The 18,529-nt window shown below is 49.8% G+C and overlaps 1 protein-coding gene and 1 pseudogene across 1 annotated transcript; one reads left to right on the top strand and one right to left on the bottom strand.

Annotated features, from left to right (window-relative positions):
• Nucleotides 1-3,922: 3,922 nt before the first annotated feature.
• LOC118996455 (60S ribosomal protein L36-like) lies at nucleotides 3,923-4,256 on the bottom strand (annotated as a pseudogene).
• Nucleotides 4,257-6,271: 2,015 nt separating this feature from the next.
• On the top strand, nucleotides 6,272-18,023 carry SPATA2 (spermatogenesis associated 2). The gene is made up of 3 exons (XM_037059880.1): nucleotides 6,272-8,307; nucleotides 13,888-14,329; nucleotides 15,391-18,023. Exons 2-3 carry the CDS (start codon nucleotides 13,994-13,996, stop codon nucleotides 16,609-16,611), a joined length of 1,557 nt encoding a protein of 518 aa, XP_036915775.1. The 5' UTR covers nucleotides 6,272-8,307; nucleotides 13,888-13,993; the 3' UTR covers nucleotides 16,612-18,023.
• Nucleotides 18,024-18,529: the final 506 nt, after the last annotated feature.

Here is an 18,529-nt window from a genome sequence, read left to right as displayed (position 1 = left end):
TTCAATTAACAGCTCCTACGTGCCTGGGATTGGCAGCGAATGATTTGGACAAACAGGAAGGGCACAAGGAGGTGGCCACATAAACACCGCAGTTTACCGGTTACTCCACCAGCTCTGTGTTTGCACACAGCGTGTTTACCGTTTATATTATGTCAAGAATCAGCCACATAATGAGGTAAAAACAATGATCCACTATGATCTGACAAGAACTAGAACTGAACAAGGAATATTATCAAGGCCGATTGGAATAAGGATTTCAATCCACTACCATCAGTGGCAAACTGCATATATTGTGACTTGAGACATTGGCTAATAATAGAGTGAAGTCATCATAATTAGCGAGACATTTAAAAAAAACTAAGTATCTGCCCTGGCTGGTGTGGCTCAGGGCATTGAGTACCCGCCCACAAACTGAAAGGTCACAGGTTGGACTCCCAGTCAGCACACATGCCTGGGTTGCAGGCCAGGTTCCCAGCTGGGGGCGCATGAGAGGCAACTGATTGATGTTTCTCTCCCTCTCTTTCTCCTTCCCTTCCTCTTTCTCTAAATAAAACAAACAACCCCCCCTCAAGTATCCATATATGGAAATGGAATTGCTGGGTCATTTAAATTGATCAGAAGCTGCCAAACCAAGCCATTTTCCCGATATTTTCACTGTCTCTAACAGTGTATGCGTTGCTCCACAACCTTGCCAACATTTGGCTGTCTGCCATTTTGGTTTTAGCTGCTGTAGCAGGTGTGTAGTGGGATCTTGGGACTTAAATTTTATTTTCTTTTTAAAAAATATTTTATCTATTTTTAGAGAGAGGGGAAAGGAGGGAGAAGGAGAGGGAGAGAAACATTGATGAGAGCGAGCAACATCAATTGGTTGCCTCGCGAAGACCCTCAACCAGGGGGACGTGGCCCGCAACCCAGACGTGCACCTTGACCAGGAACTGAACTATCAACCTTTAGGTCCATAGGCCAGCGTTCAATCCACTGAGCCACACCAGGAAGAGCTCAGGGCTTTAATTCTCATAATGATGGATGATATTGAGCACGCGTTCATTTGCTCATTGGCCACTGGTATGTCTTCCCTTGGAAAGTGTTCAAGTCTTTTGTTCGTTTTTTTTATTAGGTTGTCTCTTTTATTATTTGTAGGAGATGAAATATTATTTTACATTTTGGCCATTCTTTCTGTAAGTTTTTATTTTGGAATAATTTTAGACTTACAGAAAAGTTGTAAAAATATTTTAATGAACTCCCAGAGACCCCTTTGACAAGATTCCCCAATTTCATCACACTCGCCTTATTGTTTCATCTTTCTAAATATGTATGTTCACACACACATACACACATATATTTACATGTATATAGACTCTTTCCCTAAAACATCTGAGAGTAAGTTGTAGACATGATGCCCCCATTACTTCTAAATATTTCAGTGTATATTTCCTAAAAAGAAAGACATTCGCTTATAAAACCATAATACCATTATCAAAATATTTTTTATTGTGGATATATATTTTTTTATTGTGGACATATATGATTTGCTGTTTTGACCATTTAAAAATGTGTAGGTCAGTGGTGTTAATTATTCACAATATTGTACAATCATCACCACTGTCTGTTCCCCAGATTTTTTCACAAAAAACCACCCCAAAAAGAAACTCTGTACCCCTTAAGCAGTCACTCTTTTTTTTTTTAAAGATTTATTTATCTTTAGAGGGGAAGGGAAGGAGAGAGAAGGAGAGAAATATCAATGTATGGTTGCCTCTTGTGAGTCCCCTGCTGGGAACTGGCCTGCAACCCAGACATGTGCCCTGACTGGGAATCGAACTGCGATCATGTGGTTCGCAGGCCCGCGCTCAATCCACTGAGCTACGCCAGCCAGGGCAGCAGTCCCTCTTTATTCTCCCCTCTCCTCAGCCCCCAGTGTCATCTTATCTACTGTCCATCCCTTCAGATTTGCCAACTATAGACATTTCTTGTAAGTAGAGTCCCATAATATCTGTCCTTTCTGGGCTGGCTTCTTGTACATAGCATGTTTTCCAGGTTCATCCATGTGGCAACATGTGTCAGAACTTCATTTCCCTTTATGGATAAATAGTATTCCAATGTGTGGGGATAAGCCCATTTTGTGTATCCGTTCATCTGTCAGTAAATACTTGGGTTGTTTCCACCTTTCAGCTATCATGGAGACTGCTGCTACCGATGGTGTGCAATGTTCTCTCCAGGCCCTGTTTTTAATTCCTTTGGGTAGATACCTAGGAGAAGCATTGCTAAGTCATGTGGAGTCCTACATTTAACTGTTCAAGGAGCCACCATGCCGTTCTCCACAGCGGCTGCACCATTTTGCATTCCCATGAGCAATGTGCACGGTTTCCAAGTTCTCCACATCCTTGCCAACAGGTGTTAGCTCATTTAACCTCTCCTCAGTCTTGGGGGTGTTTATTCCAATTAATTCTTGAAAAGGAAATCAAGCCCCACTGAGGTTAGAGAGCATGTCCAAAGTCACACAACTGGAAAGTGGCAGAGTGGGGATCTGAACTCGGGCCTTTTAGCTTCAGATTCTACTTTGCCTTCCTGCCTTGGAATAATATTGCTTTGTAACAAAGGCAACCTGTATGCAGCTCTCCCTGGCCCTCCTCAAGGAAAGGAACCAGCCTCCAAGATGGCTGGTTCCAGAAACAGTCCTTTGAAACCCAATACTTTAAGAGACCAATATATTACACACCAGGAGCTCATAAGCTCTGGGTTACTGTTTTCAGGAGCCATTTAGAATCATCCAGATGAGGTGCTGGCTGAGCCTTTGACACTTCCAAGCCCATGAGTTGTGTTTCCCTGGACCTGGCCTGGGCTGGATGGAATCTGATAATAAACAGCCGTTAGCCTGCTGGGTCACATTTAGACTTTTGGTTGTCTCCCTCAGACAGGAAGACTTCAAAGTGATTGGCAGTTGGGTTTATTTTGAAAGAATAAGGGGGCAGGGCTTGCTTGTTGCTTGTGAGGAAGGCTGATTGTGTCAGCTTTCATTTTAAGACAATCCTTCCTCAAGGTTACTAACTGGCCCTAGCCCTGCCTCCACCAGTGGGAGGTCAGAATGAATTCTGGGCTTTGAGAACTAGATGCAGTTCTGAGCCCCTAGAAAATTAATGTTATACAGCAGTGATCCTCATCATGGATAACCTTAGTTGCAGGCTTACTCCCTTCCAGGAACTGAGTGTTCTTTCTCTGCATTATCACATTTAATTAAAAAGGACCGACAATAATAGCTAATGCCTCAATGTACTATGCCAAGTGCGCACCTGGACTATCCCGTAACCTGTATGGAAGTAGGTACTATTGCTACCTTTCTCATCTCACAGATGAAGAAACTCGGGCACAGAGAGGTCATTATACACAGTGAACACCAAAGTTTAACCCAGGCATTGCTGCTCCAGAGTCCAGGGTCTTAGAGGGGCTTGTCCAACTCAGAGGGCTACTAAATGCTGTCCCAGGGACTTCAACCCAGATCTGTTGTCTGTAGTGTCATTTCTGTTCCACTGTGCCATGCTTCTAGGGACCTTAAATGCTGATTTCTTACTTACCATAACCTGTTGCCTCCCAGCACCAAATACCTGGCCTGGAGAGCAAGGCCTGTGATCATCATCTCTCTTGTTCATACACTTTCAGTGGCTCTCAGGTGCTCCAGGGTCAGAGTCAGACTCAACTTAACATTTGAGGTCCTCAGAGACAGATGGGGCTGATCTTGTCACCCCAATTTCTCAGCTCGCCTTGCACTCATACTTCTAACCAGATAAACGACTTGCTCCTTATCTATCCTGAGTGCAGGGGTCAGATCTGGCACTCAGGGCCACAGAGCCCTGCGACACGTTCCTCTGGCAAACACATCCCCACCCCCAACCCCCCCACAGGTTTTATTACACAGATCGGGTAGGGCTCAGTCCTTCTCCGCTGCTGCCTTCCTCACGGCTGCAAGGACATTGCTCAGCTCCTCTCTCTTCCTCTTGGCAGGGATGTGTGTCCCCACCCTTTTCTCAATGAATTTCAGGGCCCTCTTGTCCTTTAAGGTCTTGAACAGCTCCATGGCAAGCCGTTCCTAGGGGGCAAAGCCTCATACCATTCGGACTGTGTCCCACACCACTTGGTGTGCTTAGTGAGGAACTCGCGGCGGCAGCTGTACCTCATCTTGCCCACGTTTTTTATCACCCTGTGGCCCTCGTTGAGGCCCACAGCCATGGGGTGGCAGAGAGCCATGGATGCTGTTCCTCGATGGCTGCTGAGGCGGAAGCCAAACACGGTATTTTATGTTGTTATTTCATGTCTGGTATCAATACAGGATCATGGTTTCTCCCCCTCTCCCCCTTCTAAGGTACAGTCTGATACTATCATGATTTATGCTGATGTTCCAATTGTCCCAGATTTGGCCACTAGGAACCCCTCCAACCTGATTTTTGTGTCCTGTTGACATGTCCCATTATTCTTTTGGCATTTCCTTACTTTCTGGCTCAGTGAGATGTTTCAGGCTCACACTGCAATTTCCCTGCCCCAGCCCCGAGAATCAGTCATTTCTCCAAGGGGACTTGGTTACTTCTAGTGGAGGAATGGTATTTAGAAAGGAGGATCTGGGTGTTAGGTGCTTGTTGCTACAGGGGTGTTATTTCTTGTGGGCGCTCTTAGCAGACAGAACTAGGGAGTCCATTTGCACATGGTGTTTACAACGGAGAAGTTTTGCTTTAAAATCTGGACTTTTAGCTCCTCTTCAGAAACCTAAACATCTGATCATGATCAGCAGGGAAATTGGCAACAATCAGCTGAAGCATTGTAGGGGTTCGACAATATTTGTTTTCTCACCAAAGTATTTATTGAAGGTTCCCTGTGAGCCCGGTACTATGTTAGATCACACTAATGTCTGGTACTATGCAGTACGAGTCCACCCTACTCTATTACCTAGTTACACCCGCCTTGCATGCTGGGAGGCAGCTGAGTTTCAATTTCCAGTACTTTGTTTTGCTTTCTTTCTTTCCTCCAGCTGGAAGGAAAGCTGGAGACCCTCACACGCCCCACTCACTCAAACCCCAGCTCAAATGCGACTTCCTCCTTGAGACTGTCCCACAGGTCTCCTTTCTAGTCTCTAAGCTATAAATCCTCATAACATTTACCACCTTCAAGTCTGAGTTACGGGTTTTTAGTTCATCCCCCTCCTGGTTTATTAACATTCTCTTTCTGATAAGACCGTACACGCCTTGAAGGCAGGGGCTGTGTCTGTTTTGCTCCCAGTGAAGCTCTTTAAATCTAACGTCAATAAAAATTTCCATCAGAAACAACTACAATTGATAACCTCTTACCGCATGTGGGACAGATAATAATGATAGAAGTGTGAGCAAAACAGGTATAGTTATGTTCTCATGGAGGTAACTGACTTCTGGGGGAGAGACAAGTTAAGATCACACAAGATGTATTTGTGGAATGATTTAAAAACAAATGCTCTATGTTTTCATCATTGTCCCCATATATATGCACCCTTAGAAAACGTATAGTATTGACTGGTATTTTGTTTTCTATTTCAGGGCATGTCTTTCTCTTTTCACTGCTTCTCATGTCCTGCAATTATGTGATCCTTTTCAACAGATACATAGTGGTCATTAACATGCATACACCATTCCCCTACTGATGGACATTTGGGATGTTTCTGTTTTTGTTTTTGCATTGCAGACAGTGATGTAACAGGGATCTTGTGTACTTGTTTCTCTGGTAGAGTCCAGGAAATCAAATTGCTGGGTCACAGGATTGCTTTTCTTTTTCATTTTTCTTTTTGTTCTATACACATCTGTATCATAGGAATTCATGTGTTACTTTTGTGCTTAAAAATACATAAAATAGAAAGAAGTAGATAGATTGTTCATGCTGTTGGCTCTTAGGAAGCAGAGGTGCCAATCAATTGTCACGTGACTGTTATATAATCTGCTAATCATTATGTAATAAAATCTGAAAAAGATGCTCCTGTGATTCCACATCACTAACCAGAAAAATCTTGGGCTTTTAACCCCGTCTAAAAGATGAGAAAAATGGCTCTTGTCAGAAATTTTCTTTCCTTTTTAAAAAAAATATCGATTGATTTTAGAGAGAGAGAGGAAGGGATAGAGAATGAGAAACATCAACTTGTTGTTCCATTTAGTTATGCACTCATTGTTGTTTTTTTGTATGTGCCCTGACTGGGGATCAAACCCTCAACCTTGGCATACAGGGATGATGCTCTGACTAACTGAGCTACCAGGCCAGGTATTTTCTGATATGAAATATCACCAAATCTCAATGACCAGGGTTTCCTACTGGTAAAGCCTTCTTAAAAGGCTGTTTCCCTCCTGTCTGTCACAGAACCAGAGCTGGAAGGGACTTTTTAGCAGGTACACATAGTCCTGCAACAATTTCCGAAGGACAGTTTTGTGTTGTTGCAAAGGCAGAGAGTTTGGGTGGAGCTGGAACTGCTGTAAACACCATCACCTTGCAGGTGATTTAAGAGAGAAGCTTAAACATGAGCTGAGGCTAAAACACAATGCACAGAAATCTTGTGTGGTGCTCAGACAGCAACAAATACAGTAATTGCTGTATTTGCTAAATAGCAGGTTGCTGGTTCTCCAAATCCTTCCCCATGTAGTATATCATTGACTCCTGAGACAGACCCACCGGCTTTAGCTGGGGACACCAAGGCCGAGAGAGAGAATCTTCCAATTAAGAACCATCTGTTAGGCACCTCATGATCAGGCTTGCTCAGAGCTCAGGGAAAACATGGATGTACAAGGAGCCCCAGGTCTTGTGGGGGAGTGATATTTAACAATACGTGTAATCCACTGTGGTGACAACTGAGATAAGATCATGGAAGGCAGTGTAGTGGGGAACCAGAGGAAGGCTAGTCTTTGCCTGGAGAAATCAGAGAAAGCTCCAGAAGGGACGTGAGGGCAGAGTTGGGGCTGGAAGCCAAAAAAGCAAGGAAAGAATGAGGTGAGGGGAAAGACATTCACATGGAACAGCATATAGAGGCACAGAGGCCAGAAGGGTAGAAGAGCATGGTACATGCAGGGAGCTGAGAGCATGTTCGAGAAAGAGAACTTGGCATGGAGTGGGCTCCCGTCTTTAAGAAATGTCTGGGGTAAGTTGAGAGCGACAGAACATAAGGTCCAGGTGCAGATCTGTTCAACGGTCTTGGGTATGTATTAGGCATTTTGCAAGCAGTAGGGATTCAGTGAGCTCACGTGAATCATAAAAACTTACTCCTCGTGGTGGGTAGGAGAAAAGACAAATCCATGAAATGAAGCAGCAAGCCACCAGTATTGATGCCAATAGGTGCCACAGGTGCCACAGGTGCCTGGTGAGAAGTCACAAACCGAGGAGACAGTATCTTGGTTTTCCCCACGCTGACTTCTATTCAAGGAAGTTGAGGACACAGAGAGGTAATTTCCTTTCACTTATACAGATTTAAAAAGCAAAATGTATCTAGATCTTTATGTCAACTATTGTAATAATCGGTTTTTATAGATGAACGCATCTCACATGGCTCCCAGGAGACGGAACTACTATTACTCCATTTTGCAGTTGGAAAAACTGAAGCTCAGAAAGGTAAAGTAACCTGCCCAAGGTCACGCAGCTTGTAAGTGACAAAGGCAAAGCTGGGACCCCTCTCTCAACGACAGCCTGTAACAACAGTCCTCTCTGGGCTGGATTCAGTCTTGCGTGATCCTGGGCATCTCTTGCTCTCTTTAAGCCTTGGTATTTGCTTCTGGAAAAACGAGGCGAGAAATCCAACTGTCATCTCCCGCTCAGGGTCAGTCAGAGAGCAAGTCCAGGAGGCGGAGCCCAGGGGTCGCTCAGTCTGCGCCCTTAGCTGGTAGGTTCCACCTCCAGCTCCCGACAGGTTCCCATGACAACCGACTAGCTGCCATCCTGGGGCGGACAATGTGCGTCATTTCCTAGCCCGTTTACTTCCGGGTCCTAGCCTCAGCCCAACGGTGGCTTTTTAGTTTCCAAAGTGAAACCTCACGGCTTCTGTGCGTGCTCTTCTGTCTCCCACTTCTTTTTCCGCCGCCCGTGGGTATCGGCCTTTCCCCAGCCTGGTGCGCAGCCGCGACCCGGCCTCCCTTTGGACCCGCCTGCTGAGAACGTCATTTCCGGATCGATTGTTTCCGGGTCGCCACTGGCCCCGGGGTACTGGTCTCAAACCCCTGCAGCGGGCCGGAGCGGGGAGAGCCCACCGGGGTCCGGCTCCGGCAGCGGCTGCGGGTTCTTCTCGCTTCCGACGGCCGAGGCGTCCTCGGGGACAGTGCCGGGGTAAGTGTCGGCCGCCGCGTCGGAAACGGCCTTTGGGGCTTCCCCGGGCGGAGGGGGCGCCGGACTCCGAGGGGCTCGGTGGCCAGGGAGCGGGTCCCCTCTCGGACGGTGGGAGCGACGGGCAGGCCCTCCTTTTCGGTTCCCTGGGGGCGCAGTTTCTCTTAAGGATTCCTTCTCCCCCAGGGGCTGCCTCACAGACACCTATGACCGACCATGGGTGGCTCAAGAGGAGCACCGCCTCTTTGGCGAGTAACCCAAGAGGAGGATACCCCAATTCCATTGTGAGCGGTTAGGGCGCAGTGGTCCTCAGCCCAGTTTTCGGTGGCTGACCTCACTGTGTGACCTTGGACAAGTCACTTAATCTTCTGAGCCTCAGTTGCCTAATTCATTAGTAAAATGGGAGTGAACCTGCCTGTTAGGACCGAAGTAGGCATGAAATGAGATCTCTGGCAAACAGCAGGCATTCAGTAAATGATAGCCGCTGTCAATTCATTCACGGACCCGTAGGGAGGGCCGGAGTTTGCGAATAGGGTGGGTTTTTTTTGTTGTTGTTTTTTTGTTTGTTTGTTTTACTACTTACGTGGCCCTCCAAGGTTCTAGGAATTACCAGGCCGGGAATAGCAGCCGCCAGCTTCTGTCCCCTGCAGCGAGGGGGAACTGCTTCCTTCCGAGCCCCGCGGAGAGGCCACTGCCACTAGGGAAGCCCAATTTCCGCACCGCTGAGGTTATTTTCAGAGGTTTGGAAGGTCTTTCTGATTTTCTCTGAAATCTGGTTGGGGTTTGGGGACCCTGTGGTGTTTCACAGCCAGGAGGAAGGTGACTTGGGTGTATCTCCGGAGCCTCGGGAATGAATGAATGCAAAGTAGTTAGGTGCGGAGGTGGAGGGGGTTGAACTGCTCTCCCCTGGCTGCCGTAGGAGGCGGAGGGAAGTCTGAGCCCGCTGAAGCTAGACCAGGGATCGGTAAACCTGTGGACTGGGGCAATGCTGGGACCAAAATAGCTCCTGCCCGGGCAGGGAGGGGGCGCGCCCTCAAATGCAGCTTGGGGAATGTTTCTTCTCCAATGGGCCAGCAGAGGTAAAGCCGAACTAATGCTTTGCTGCCTAGAACCATTTCCGTTTTGTTCATTGGGGTTTTAAACAGATGCAGTTTTCCTTTGAGATGTTTACAAATAACAATTAAAAAGCCACCGCCTCCCTGACTGCAGTATCTGTCTCTTCATTGATGTGCTTTTCAAAAGGGGCTTAGATCGTGGGTGCAGGAAGTGCTGACCAGGCCTTTTGGCTCGGGGCACCTGCCTGACTTCGTTAGGGGTGTTCAAGTGCCTTTTTTTCCCCCTTCTTCTTCGCCAGACTGGCACATCTTGTCTTTCCAGCCCTTGGGTTGCCTGGAGAAATTAACAGCTTTTGTCACTGTGCTGTCTGGGCTCCCATAACCATGCTGTTTTTGCAGTGAGCGTGTTTTTGGTTCTTGCAGAGTGCTGGGAATAAATTGCTGTTTCTGTACTCAGCAAAGACACCAACTATGACCAGCTCTAATGCAGCCTATATGCTCCGAAATTGTATTCAGGACGGATGATGTCAGCCGCTTCACCGCTGGCCAGTCTCTGGCCTTGGCCCTTGAGCTTACATCATAGAGCTTTGTGGCTCTGCCAGCCCCAGGGTGTGTGGGAAGAGGGAGTTTTGCACTACAGGAATTTTTGAAACTCCTTTCCGCTCCCTGCCATAGGGTGTTCTAGCTTAGCTGAGCGCTTTTCAGTAGAGCTGTCCAGCAGATGGAGGGGGACACCTTTGCTTCCAAGCAGTGCAGCTCAGAGCGTGAGTCTGGGTTGTGGCATCAGACGGAGTTTCAGATCTCAGATCCACTTCTTCCTAGCCTTGTGACTTGGGACTAATGACTTGGCCTCTGTGAGCCTCGGTTTCCTCTTTAACCTTGGGGCTGTCCTGTGGATCTCCTTGAATTTCATTTAGCCTCAGCAGAGGGCCTTTATATACTAATCCTATCATGAATGCTGCTAATTTTAACAACAAATGAATGTGATAGATGGGACAAAGCACAGGCCTCAGGGTCGGCCAACTGAGGTTCAAATTGCAGCTCTGACCCCTTGAAACTCTGCTGGGCAGAATGTTAAGGGCTGAGCTTTGGTTTCCTCGTGGCATTATGATGTGGATGAAACGGGATGATGCAGTTGAAGCAGAAAGCCCAATGCTCAGCACATAGGTTCTTGATCATTGTTAGTTTCCTTCTCTCCTGTAGCATTTCTTTTCTGTCAGCCTTTTAGTCACCTACCTAGGTTGGTTTATGATTCTTCTTAGATGGGTTTCCTATCCTTGCCTTGAGAGTTAGGATTTTGAACAGCAACTAGGCTATTTGGATCCCTTTTCCTTGTTGATTGTTTGTCAGCAACAAACAAGGGTGTGGACTGTGGTGTGATTACGGAGCAGCAGACTCTGAGCTGGAGGGTGGCTGATGCTGTAAAAAAATCAGCTTCTGTGGGCTCGAGGCTGACCTCCTTGGAGAAAACTCACAGCAGTGTTTAGGAGGCCATAGGCCTTTGTTTAAATTACTCTCAGGTGTACCAGCAAACAGTCCTTGGGGCCACAGGCAGGATGGAAGCTTCTGTTAGGCAAATACAACGTGGTAAATGCAAGGGCAAGTGATGTCTTCTCTCAGGTTGCAGTATAGTTTTATTGTTTAAGAGAACAGACATAGTTTGATACTAGACAGTAAATTCTTTCCACTAGACTTGGGGTCAAGGCTATGTCTCCTTGACTGCTGTTCCCTACTGCTTCTAGCACCCTGTATCCGCCCCCACTGCATCCAGCCCAGGAGCTGGCTTGAGGTAGGTGCTGCATACATCCATGTTGATCTCAGGAACTGCAGGGTGGTGGGAGGAGCACAGCCTCCAAACCAGAAGCCAGGCTTGGAATCTTGGGTCCACATTGTACTAACCCTGAGCTACTTAGAGCATGCCAGGTCATGGAGCCTCTGTTCCTTGTCTGTCCAGCTGATCTCCCAGGATTTGTGGGAGAGCTGCAGAAACTAAAGCATCATGGTTGCTTACATCCTTTGCATCATTCACGTCACCTGTTTTATCACACACCAGCTAAGTGCCAGGCTCTATGTTCAGCATCATGATGAACAAAGCAGATGTGGTCCTTGCCTTTGTGTGGCTTACTGGGTAATGGGGGAGACAGAAGAAGCTAGTGAATGGATACACAAAGTCGGTGATTTCAGATGGTGATGATCCCAGGCTAACTGGATGAGGAGGGACTGGGCAGGTGGGAGTGAGCCATTGAGCTGGGGTTGTCAGGGAGGCCTACTGAGGGATGACACTCGAGTTGAGGCCTGAATGAGGGTGAGCCGGTGATGGGGAGCCTCAGAGGACGAACATGCAAAAGGAACACGTGCTGAGGTCCTGAGATAGAAAAGAACACGCCGTGTTTGAGGAAGGACAAACAATTCCTGTGGGTGGAACCTGGAGGGAAGGGAAAGACTAGTGTGAGAGGTGAGCAAGGGTGTGGCCATGTAGAGCCTTTGACCTTGGTCTGGAGAGAGCATTTATTCTAAGTGGATTTATGTTTGCCTCTCGAGTTCCTCGGGCATATTTATTCTATTTGTTCCTAAACATTGGGCTTTCTTGGCAGGGCAGTGGGTGGGAGAAGGTGGCCTCTCTGAGTCCCTAGTTCTCCTGCATGTCTCACCCCTCCTTCTCCCATACTGGAGAAGTCAGACAAATGGCTCATGAAGATGTGGACAGTTTTACTGTCCTCATGAGTGTTGCCAGGCGCTGAGCCTCTAGGACTACCTGAGCTGAGCACAGACCTGCCACGAGCAGGCCCTTCCCATCTCACTGCGGCTCCCTTCTCGGTCCCTTTCAATTTCCCGCTGCCAGCAGGAGCCTCTCCCTCAGACAGCAGGTATTTTCTAAAGCACATACCCTACTTAGGTTACCTGTGCTCAGGTTGCCTGCTAAGTCATTGGGTCGCGATCCTGCCCCCGTAGAGCAGTGGTCGGGAAAGGTGGGACAGGTGAGTGTGAAAACACACATCCGTCACCCACTGAGAGGTTTGTCCCACTCTGCTCTCACCTTCTTGAGAATGCCTGGCATCTTGGGGGGTATAGCACCTTCAGACACCCGGAATGGCTGCTTGTCTGCCAAGGACTTCTTTTAAGCTGGCACTCTGAGAGGAGCTTTGTAATACTGATTGCATACAGCCCTCCCCCAGTTCTGGACTCTGGGTACTATTACCAGCCCCCTTTTCAGGTGAGGAAACTGAAGCCCAGGGAGGTTGAGAAATTCGCCGAAGTAACCTAGAGAGGCAGACCCAGGGTTCACACCCAGGAAGCCTGGCTTCAAAACTGTTTGTCACCCCTGTGCCATGTTGCCTGCCCCTGGCCCTGGCAATATCCCTCAATGAATACAGTATTACCGGTCCTGGCTGGGTAGCTCAGATGGTTAGAGCATTGTCCTGATACACCAAGGTTGCAGGTTCAATCCCCGGTCAAGGCATATACAAGAAGCAACCAATTAATGCATAAATAAGTAGTACATAAATCAATATTTCTCTTCCCTTCCTTTCCCCCCATCCTCTACTTCCTCTGCCTTCCTCTCTCTTTCTAAAATTAGTAAATTAAAAAAATATTGCTGGATCTGTAAATGGTCTACTAACGGGTGGCCAGGCAGACCGCAAGGGTATATAAATTACATATCCCAGGCTCGGAACATTCCATCCTCTCCCCGTGGAACTGTAAACTGCTGTTAAGGCAAAGGGGAATGCAGGCCATCAAAGGCAGATAAAAGCATTTGCCAGGGGCCAGCAGCCAGCATGGTCTCTTTTTAAAATTGCAAATAAGATCCTGTCCCTCTTCCCCTTGCTTTGAACTCTTCAGGCAGGCGCTTCTTGTGGCTCTTGGAATAAATGTGAAATTCCCAGTGTGCTCTGTGAGGCCTTGGGGAACGAGCCCCTGCGTATGCCTGCAGCTCCCCTCTCCTCCTCTCACTGTAGGCTTCGTGCTTTCCACGGCCAAGCTCCTTCTTCCATCCTCAGGAAAGCAGGGCATGGTGGTTAAAGGCATGGACTTTGGCCTGACTGCCAGGGCTCTGATCTCAGCTCTGCTTCTGAAGTGTTGCCACTCTCAGCAAGTTTCCTTACGTCCCTTTGTCTCAGTTTCTGTGTCCATGAGATGGGGTGACAGCAGTACCTGTCCCCGTAGGGTCCTTTGAGGGGAGGGAGAGCACTAGTAAGCTGTAGTAAGACTGATGGTGTTAGCTCAGGGCCCTTCTCCCTGCCGACACCTCCGCACTCTCATCCTTCAGGTCTGTCGCTGCCTCCGGAGGGCTCTTACCACTTCTCCTTCTCCCCACAAGACCAGGCAGGGTGCTCCTAATCGTATCTCTCATTTGTGAGCTCAGTTGTGAAGCGTGTAATCCGTGTTCTGTAAAGGTGCGAATGAAGAGCGGGATGAAACCCAGGCTGGCAGTGCCCACTGTGCCTCAGGCTCGTCCTGTGTGTGGTTTTGCCGCGGCAGCCTCTGATATGGGGGAAATGACACGCTCCTTGTTCTTCCCCTTCCGCAGCAGTGCGCCGGTCCAGCCAGGCAACATGGTGGTGCTTCCGGCCATGGCCCGGCCTCGGACCCGGAGGCCATGGAGGAGATAAGGTAGCCCCTCGCCTCTGGACCGGATGGGGAAGCCCAGTTCAATGGATACAAAATACAAGGATGACTTATTTCGGAAGTATGTGCAGTTCCACGAAGGCAAAGTGGACGCCACCCCCAGCAGGCAGCGGCCTGGCAGTGATGAGTACCTCCGGGTGGCCGCGTCCACCTTGCTCAGCCTGCACAAGGTGGACCCCCCATATCGGTTCCGGCTGATCCAGTTCTACGAGGTGGTGGAGGGCTCCCTGCGTGCGCTGAGCTCCTCTAGCTTGCGGGCTTTGCACTGCGCCTTCGGTGTGCTGGAGACGGTGGGCATCAACCTCTTCCTCTACCCGTGGAAGAAGGAGTTCAGAAGCATCAAGGTGAGGCCTGGGGAAGGGCCCTCCACGCTGGTCTGCCTTCCGCTTTCTTGCCCCTTCCAGGCCTCCCTGAGAGGCCTGTGCCGGTTTGGTCACATCCCTGCTCTGCCTGCAGACCCTCCCGGGTCCCCCTGCCTTTGAGATAACAATCAGAATTACCCCCATGGGTAATTCCTCACCCTGCCTCTCTGCCTAGTGTCATCTCTTAACGGGTTCCCGCCTCTGGCAGCCCAGGTCTGCAGCCGGGGGTTTGGAAGGACAGGTGGCACCCGGGCTCTGCAGGGCCTGAGGCCCAGGGCAGAGAGCGTGGATTTGTCCTAAGTGGGCTGGGAGGCAAGGCTGTGCTGGGGTCAGTGTACATTTGCAGCTAGTCCTGGCTGGTGTATGGCAGTAGGCTGCAGCGGGGCGAGAGGGGGCAGGGAGGCCGGTGAGGAGGCTGCTGCAGGGGCCCAGCAGGGGCAGAGAGGAGCGAGGAGGGTGAGCCTGGGAGAGAGAGGGGTCTGAATCACTCTGAAGGCAGTGATGGCTCAGGAGGGTTTCCGCCAAGACGGGGTCTTAAGTCTGACAGAGGGTAGGGTAAAGGTAGGTTTACAGTGGTTTGTATGGAAAATAGTACAATAGTTAATAAAAAATAAGCATAAACACTGTTTCACATATCTACAACCATAAAACTGCTTTTGCCCCACCTGTATTCTTCAGGCTTTTGTAGAAATGCTGGAAAGAAATGTTGCTCAATGGGCCCTGCCTCCACCCCAGCCCTCTTTCTTCATCCAGTTTACCCTGCTCCTCCTCACAGGGAGCAGGGCTGTGGTGCCCGCGTAGGGAGCTAGTGGCTTTGTTCCCTCCACTTACATCATTTCCCACAAACCAGTGCGCTGGGCTGTGGGTAAGCACTAGCCTCTGCCTTCTGTAGTGAGAGGACACTGGGAAAGTGTCCTTCCCATTCCTTCCCATTCCGCGGCTCCCGTGCTCCAGTCCATACTCGGGGGCACTGTGCTGTGAGGCAGTCTCCCTGTGTGTCTCAGAGAGAAAGCCCCGCCTTTGTCTGCCTCCCTTCCTTCTAGACCTACACTGGCCCCTTCGTTTACTACGTTAAGTCCACGTTGCTGGAAGAGGACATCCGAACCATCCTGAATTACATGGGCTACGTGCCTGACTTGGGGACGGCATACAAGCTCACGGAGTTGGTGGAGACCCTGCAGGTGAAGATGGTCTCCTTTGAACTCTTTCTGGCCAAGGTGGAGTGTGAGCAGATGCTGGAAATCCACTCACAAGTCAAGGACAAGGGCTATTCCGAGCTGGACGTGGTGAGCGAGCGCAAGAGCAGTGCAGAGGACGTGCGGGGCTGCTCAGACGCCCTGCGGCGACGGGCTGAGGGCCGGGATCACCTGCCAGCCTCCGTGGCCCGGATGGCGCTCCAGAAGTCTGCCAGCGAGCGGGCAGCCAAGGATTACTACAAGCCCCGTGTGACCAAAATCTCGAGGTCGGTGGACGCCTACGACAGCCACTGGGAGAGCCGGAAGCCACCTCTGAAGACCTCATTGAGCCTGCGGAAGGAGCCCATGGGGGCCGATGTGGATGACCTCAAGGACGAGATCATCCGCCCGTCCCCCTCGCTCTTGGCCATGTCCAGCTCCCCTCATGGCAGCCCCGATGACCTTCCATCCATCTCCCCCAGCAATGGCCTTGGCCTGCTGCGTGGCACGTATTTCTCGGCTCAGGATGACGTGGACCTATACACGGATTCGGAACCTAGGGCTGCGTACCGGAGGCAGGATGCCCTGCGGCAGGACGTATGGCTGCTCAGAAACGATGCCCACCCTCTCTACAAGCGCTCAGCCCCTGCCAAAGAGTCTGCCCTGTCCAAGTGCCAAAACTGCGGCCTGTCCTGCAGCTCCTCCCTCTGTCAGCGCTGTGACAGCCTGCTCCCCTGTCCTCCAGCCTCCAAGCCTAGCGCCTTCCCTAGCAAGTCTTCCACGCATGACAGCCTGGCCCATGGGTCGTCTGTGAGGGAGAAGTATGCAGGCCAGACTCAGGGCCTGGACCGGCCGGCGCACTTCCACTCAAAGTCCAAGCCCTCCACCACAGCCACCTCCCGCTGTGGCTTCTGCAATCGCCCAGGTGCCACCAACACCTGTACCCAGTGTTCAAAAGTTTCCTGTGACGCTTGCCTCATCGCCTACCATTACGACCCTTGCTGCAAAAAGAGTGAGCTGCACAAGTTCATACCCAACAACCAGCTGAACTACAAGTCCACCCAGTTCTCCCATCTCGTGTATAGATAGACTGGACCTCGCCCCTCCCTGCTCCAAGGGCTACACCACTGATCTTTCTGCTTTCCTGGGGAAGAAGCGTTTATGCATTGATCTGGGCAGCAGAGACCTGCACTTGACCATGTAGGTGCCGGGGATTTGGGTTGGCGGCACCATGTGGGAGTTCACTTAGTGACTAACATATTTCACCTGATGGCTGCTTTGTCGCCTGACAAGGGAGAGGGTGGCAGTTCCGTTCACATCATTTTTGCTAATCTCTCTACTCCCTTTTTGTTTTTTAAAAGAGGATCTTTATCTCTGGGACTCTGGCCACATCTGCCCCTCCCACTGCAAAGCCAACTTGTGCTGGGAAGGGCCCCCCAGGTCACCTCCAATGCCTACCTGGGAGGGCGAGCTAGAGGCCTGTTGGCTTGTGAAATGAGCCCTCCTGCCACACTGGGCCTCCTCCAGTGGCTCATCCCTTCTGCCACCTCCTCCCACACACAAGGATCCCCCTGCTCTCTCTGCCCTGACTCCCCGCCCTGCCCCAGGTTTCAAAGGGGAACTGAGTCCCGTGTTAGCTGAATGTCACCCCATTGTGATCACAGCTCAGTTGAGCCCATGCTGTTTGTGAATGGGGCTCCTGTGCACTGGGGTGTGGACCTCCCATAGCAGGACTGGCCTCCCATTTCTGTTGTTTGCACATGCTCCTCTTACTGTATTGTAAATAGATATTTTGGAAATTTATTTTTAAATAAATATTCGACTTGCTGTGTGTTTCAAAGTGGTTAAAACATTAATTATGTAGCTATTTATAACCACACCCTGGGTCCTTTAGTCTTCCAAGGCAGGATCTCGTGCCCTTCCATGCCGTGTCCTCCACTCACCCCAGCCCGAAGGTCGAGCGGAGTGTGTGGGGGCAGAGCAGGATCAGAGACAGCGTCCCCGAGTTGGTGGAGAGCCACTGTCTTCCCTACAATAAACCTCTACACCTACCTCCAGTGTGCACTACGGGGGTTGGTGCGGGCCGGGAGGTCTGCGCACCTGTAGACTGTGATGCCCTGCTGACAGTCGGAACCTCGCCTGCGGATCTGCGGCCTGGCCTTTGCCACTTGCCGAGTGTGAACTTGCACTCCGAACTTGTGTCTCTCTTCAGAAGGAACTTGTGTGGGATTCCCATCACCCCTCCATCTCAGTCACCTTCTCTTCAACTGTTTCTAGGACTCTGCAACATATGCGATCTTTTTGCACTAAAAGTGGGCGGGAGTCGGCGTGCGCCCGTCAGACATGTCTTCTGAGATTCTCAGCTGAGCCGAAGCGCTTCCAAACCCGGAGGCCCGTTAAACTCCTCGTGTGAATGATTGACCCCCGGATTTTCCTTGTGGGGGCCAGAGCAGGAGTGGGGCAAGAGTTTGAAAATAAAACTGCTTCCTTGTGAAATAATATATTCTAGCCATAAGTGTTTGCGATGTACAGAATGTTGTAGGAATTGACCTGCAGTGGGTTTTCTGGTGGAAGGAGGTGTTCAGCTCATGAACAGATTTAAATCTGGCTGAATCCTGAGGCCACTGTGAATTTGCTGGTGTTCTCAGTGGAGTGGTTTTAAGGTTTTTCAAATCTTCTATGGCTTTTTTATATATCTAGTAGATCACACGTAGATATTCAATGTGTATATAAAGCCGAATTTCAACCAAGTTTATTACCAAGACCACCCCATTCTGGCGCATTTTTCTTCAGTATCCCTTTCCACGTTTCAGAAGTGTTGATGCCTGGCCCACTCCCGAGAGCTCTAGTTTTCCAGTTCTCCATTTCCAGTTCTCCATTTCACTCTAGCACTACAGTTACTCTTTTAATCAACCGTGATGCCACGTAACTTACACAGTGGACGAGAACAGGAGAGGAAATGTCGTCCTCGGAGAGAGTCCAGTGTGTGTGTGTGTATCGGCCTGGA

Source organism: Sturnira hondurensis, unplaced genomic scaffold, assembly GCF_014824575.4.
Source record: "Sturnira hondurensis isolate 20B ecotype Veracruz unplaced genomic scaffold, ASM1482457v3 Scaffold0011378, whole genome shotgun sequence".
Taxonomy (NCBI): domain Eukaryota; kingdom Metazoa; phylum Chordata; class Mammalia; order Chiroptera; family Phyllostomidae; genus Sturnira; species Sturnira hondurensis.
The sequence above is the reverse complement of the archived record's forward strand: the minus strand, read 5'-3'. Positions and strand labels throughout refer to the sequence as shown.

Excerpts from the sequence above, each read along its gene's own strand:
- SPATA2 (XM_037059880.1), top strand. The coding sequence starts at position 13,994 with ATGGGGAAGCCCAGTTCAATGGATACAAAATACAAGGATGACTTATTT. Across the intron at positions 14,330-15,390 it reads AGGAGTTCAGAAGCATCAAG|ACCTACACTGGCCCCTTCGT; the intron begins GTGAGGCCTGGG and ends CCTTCCTTCTAG.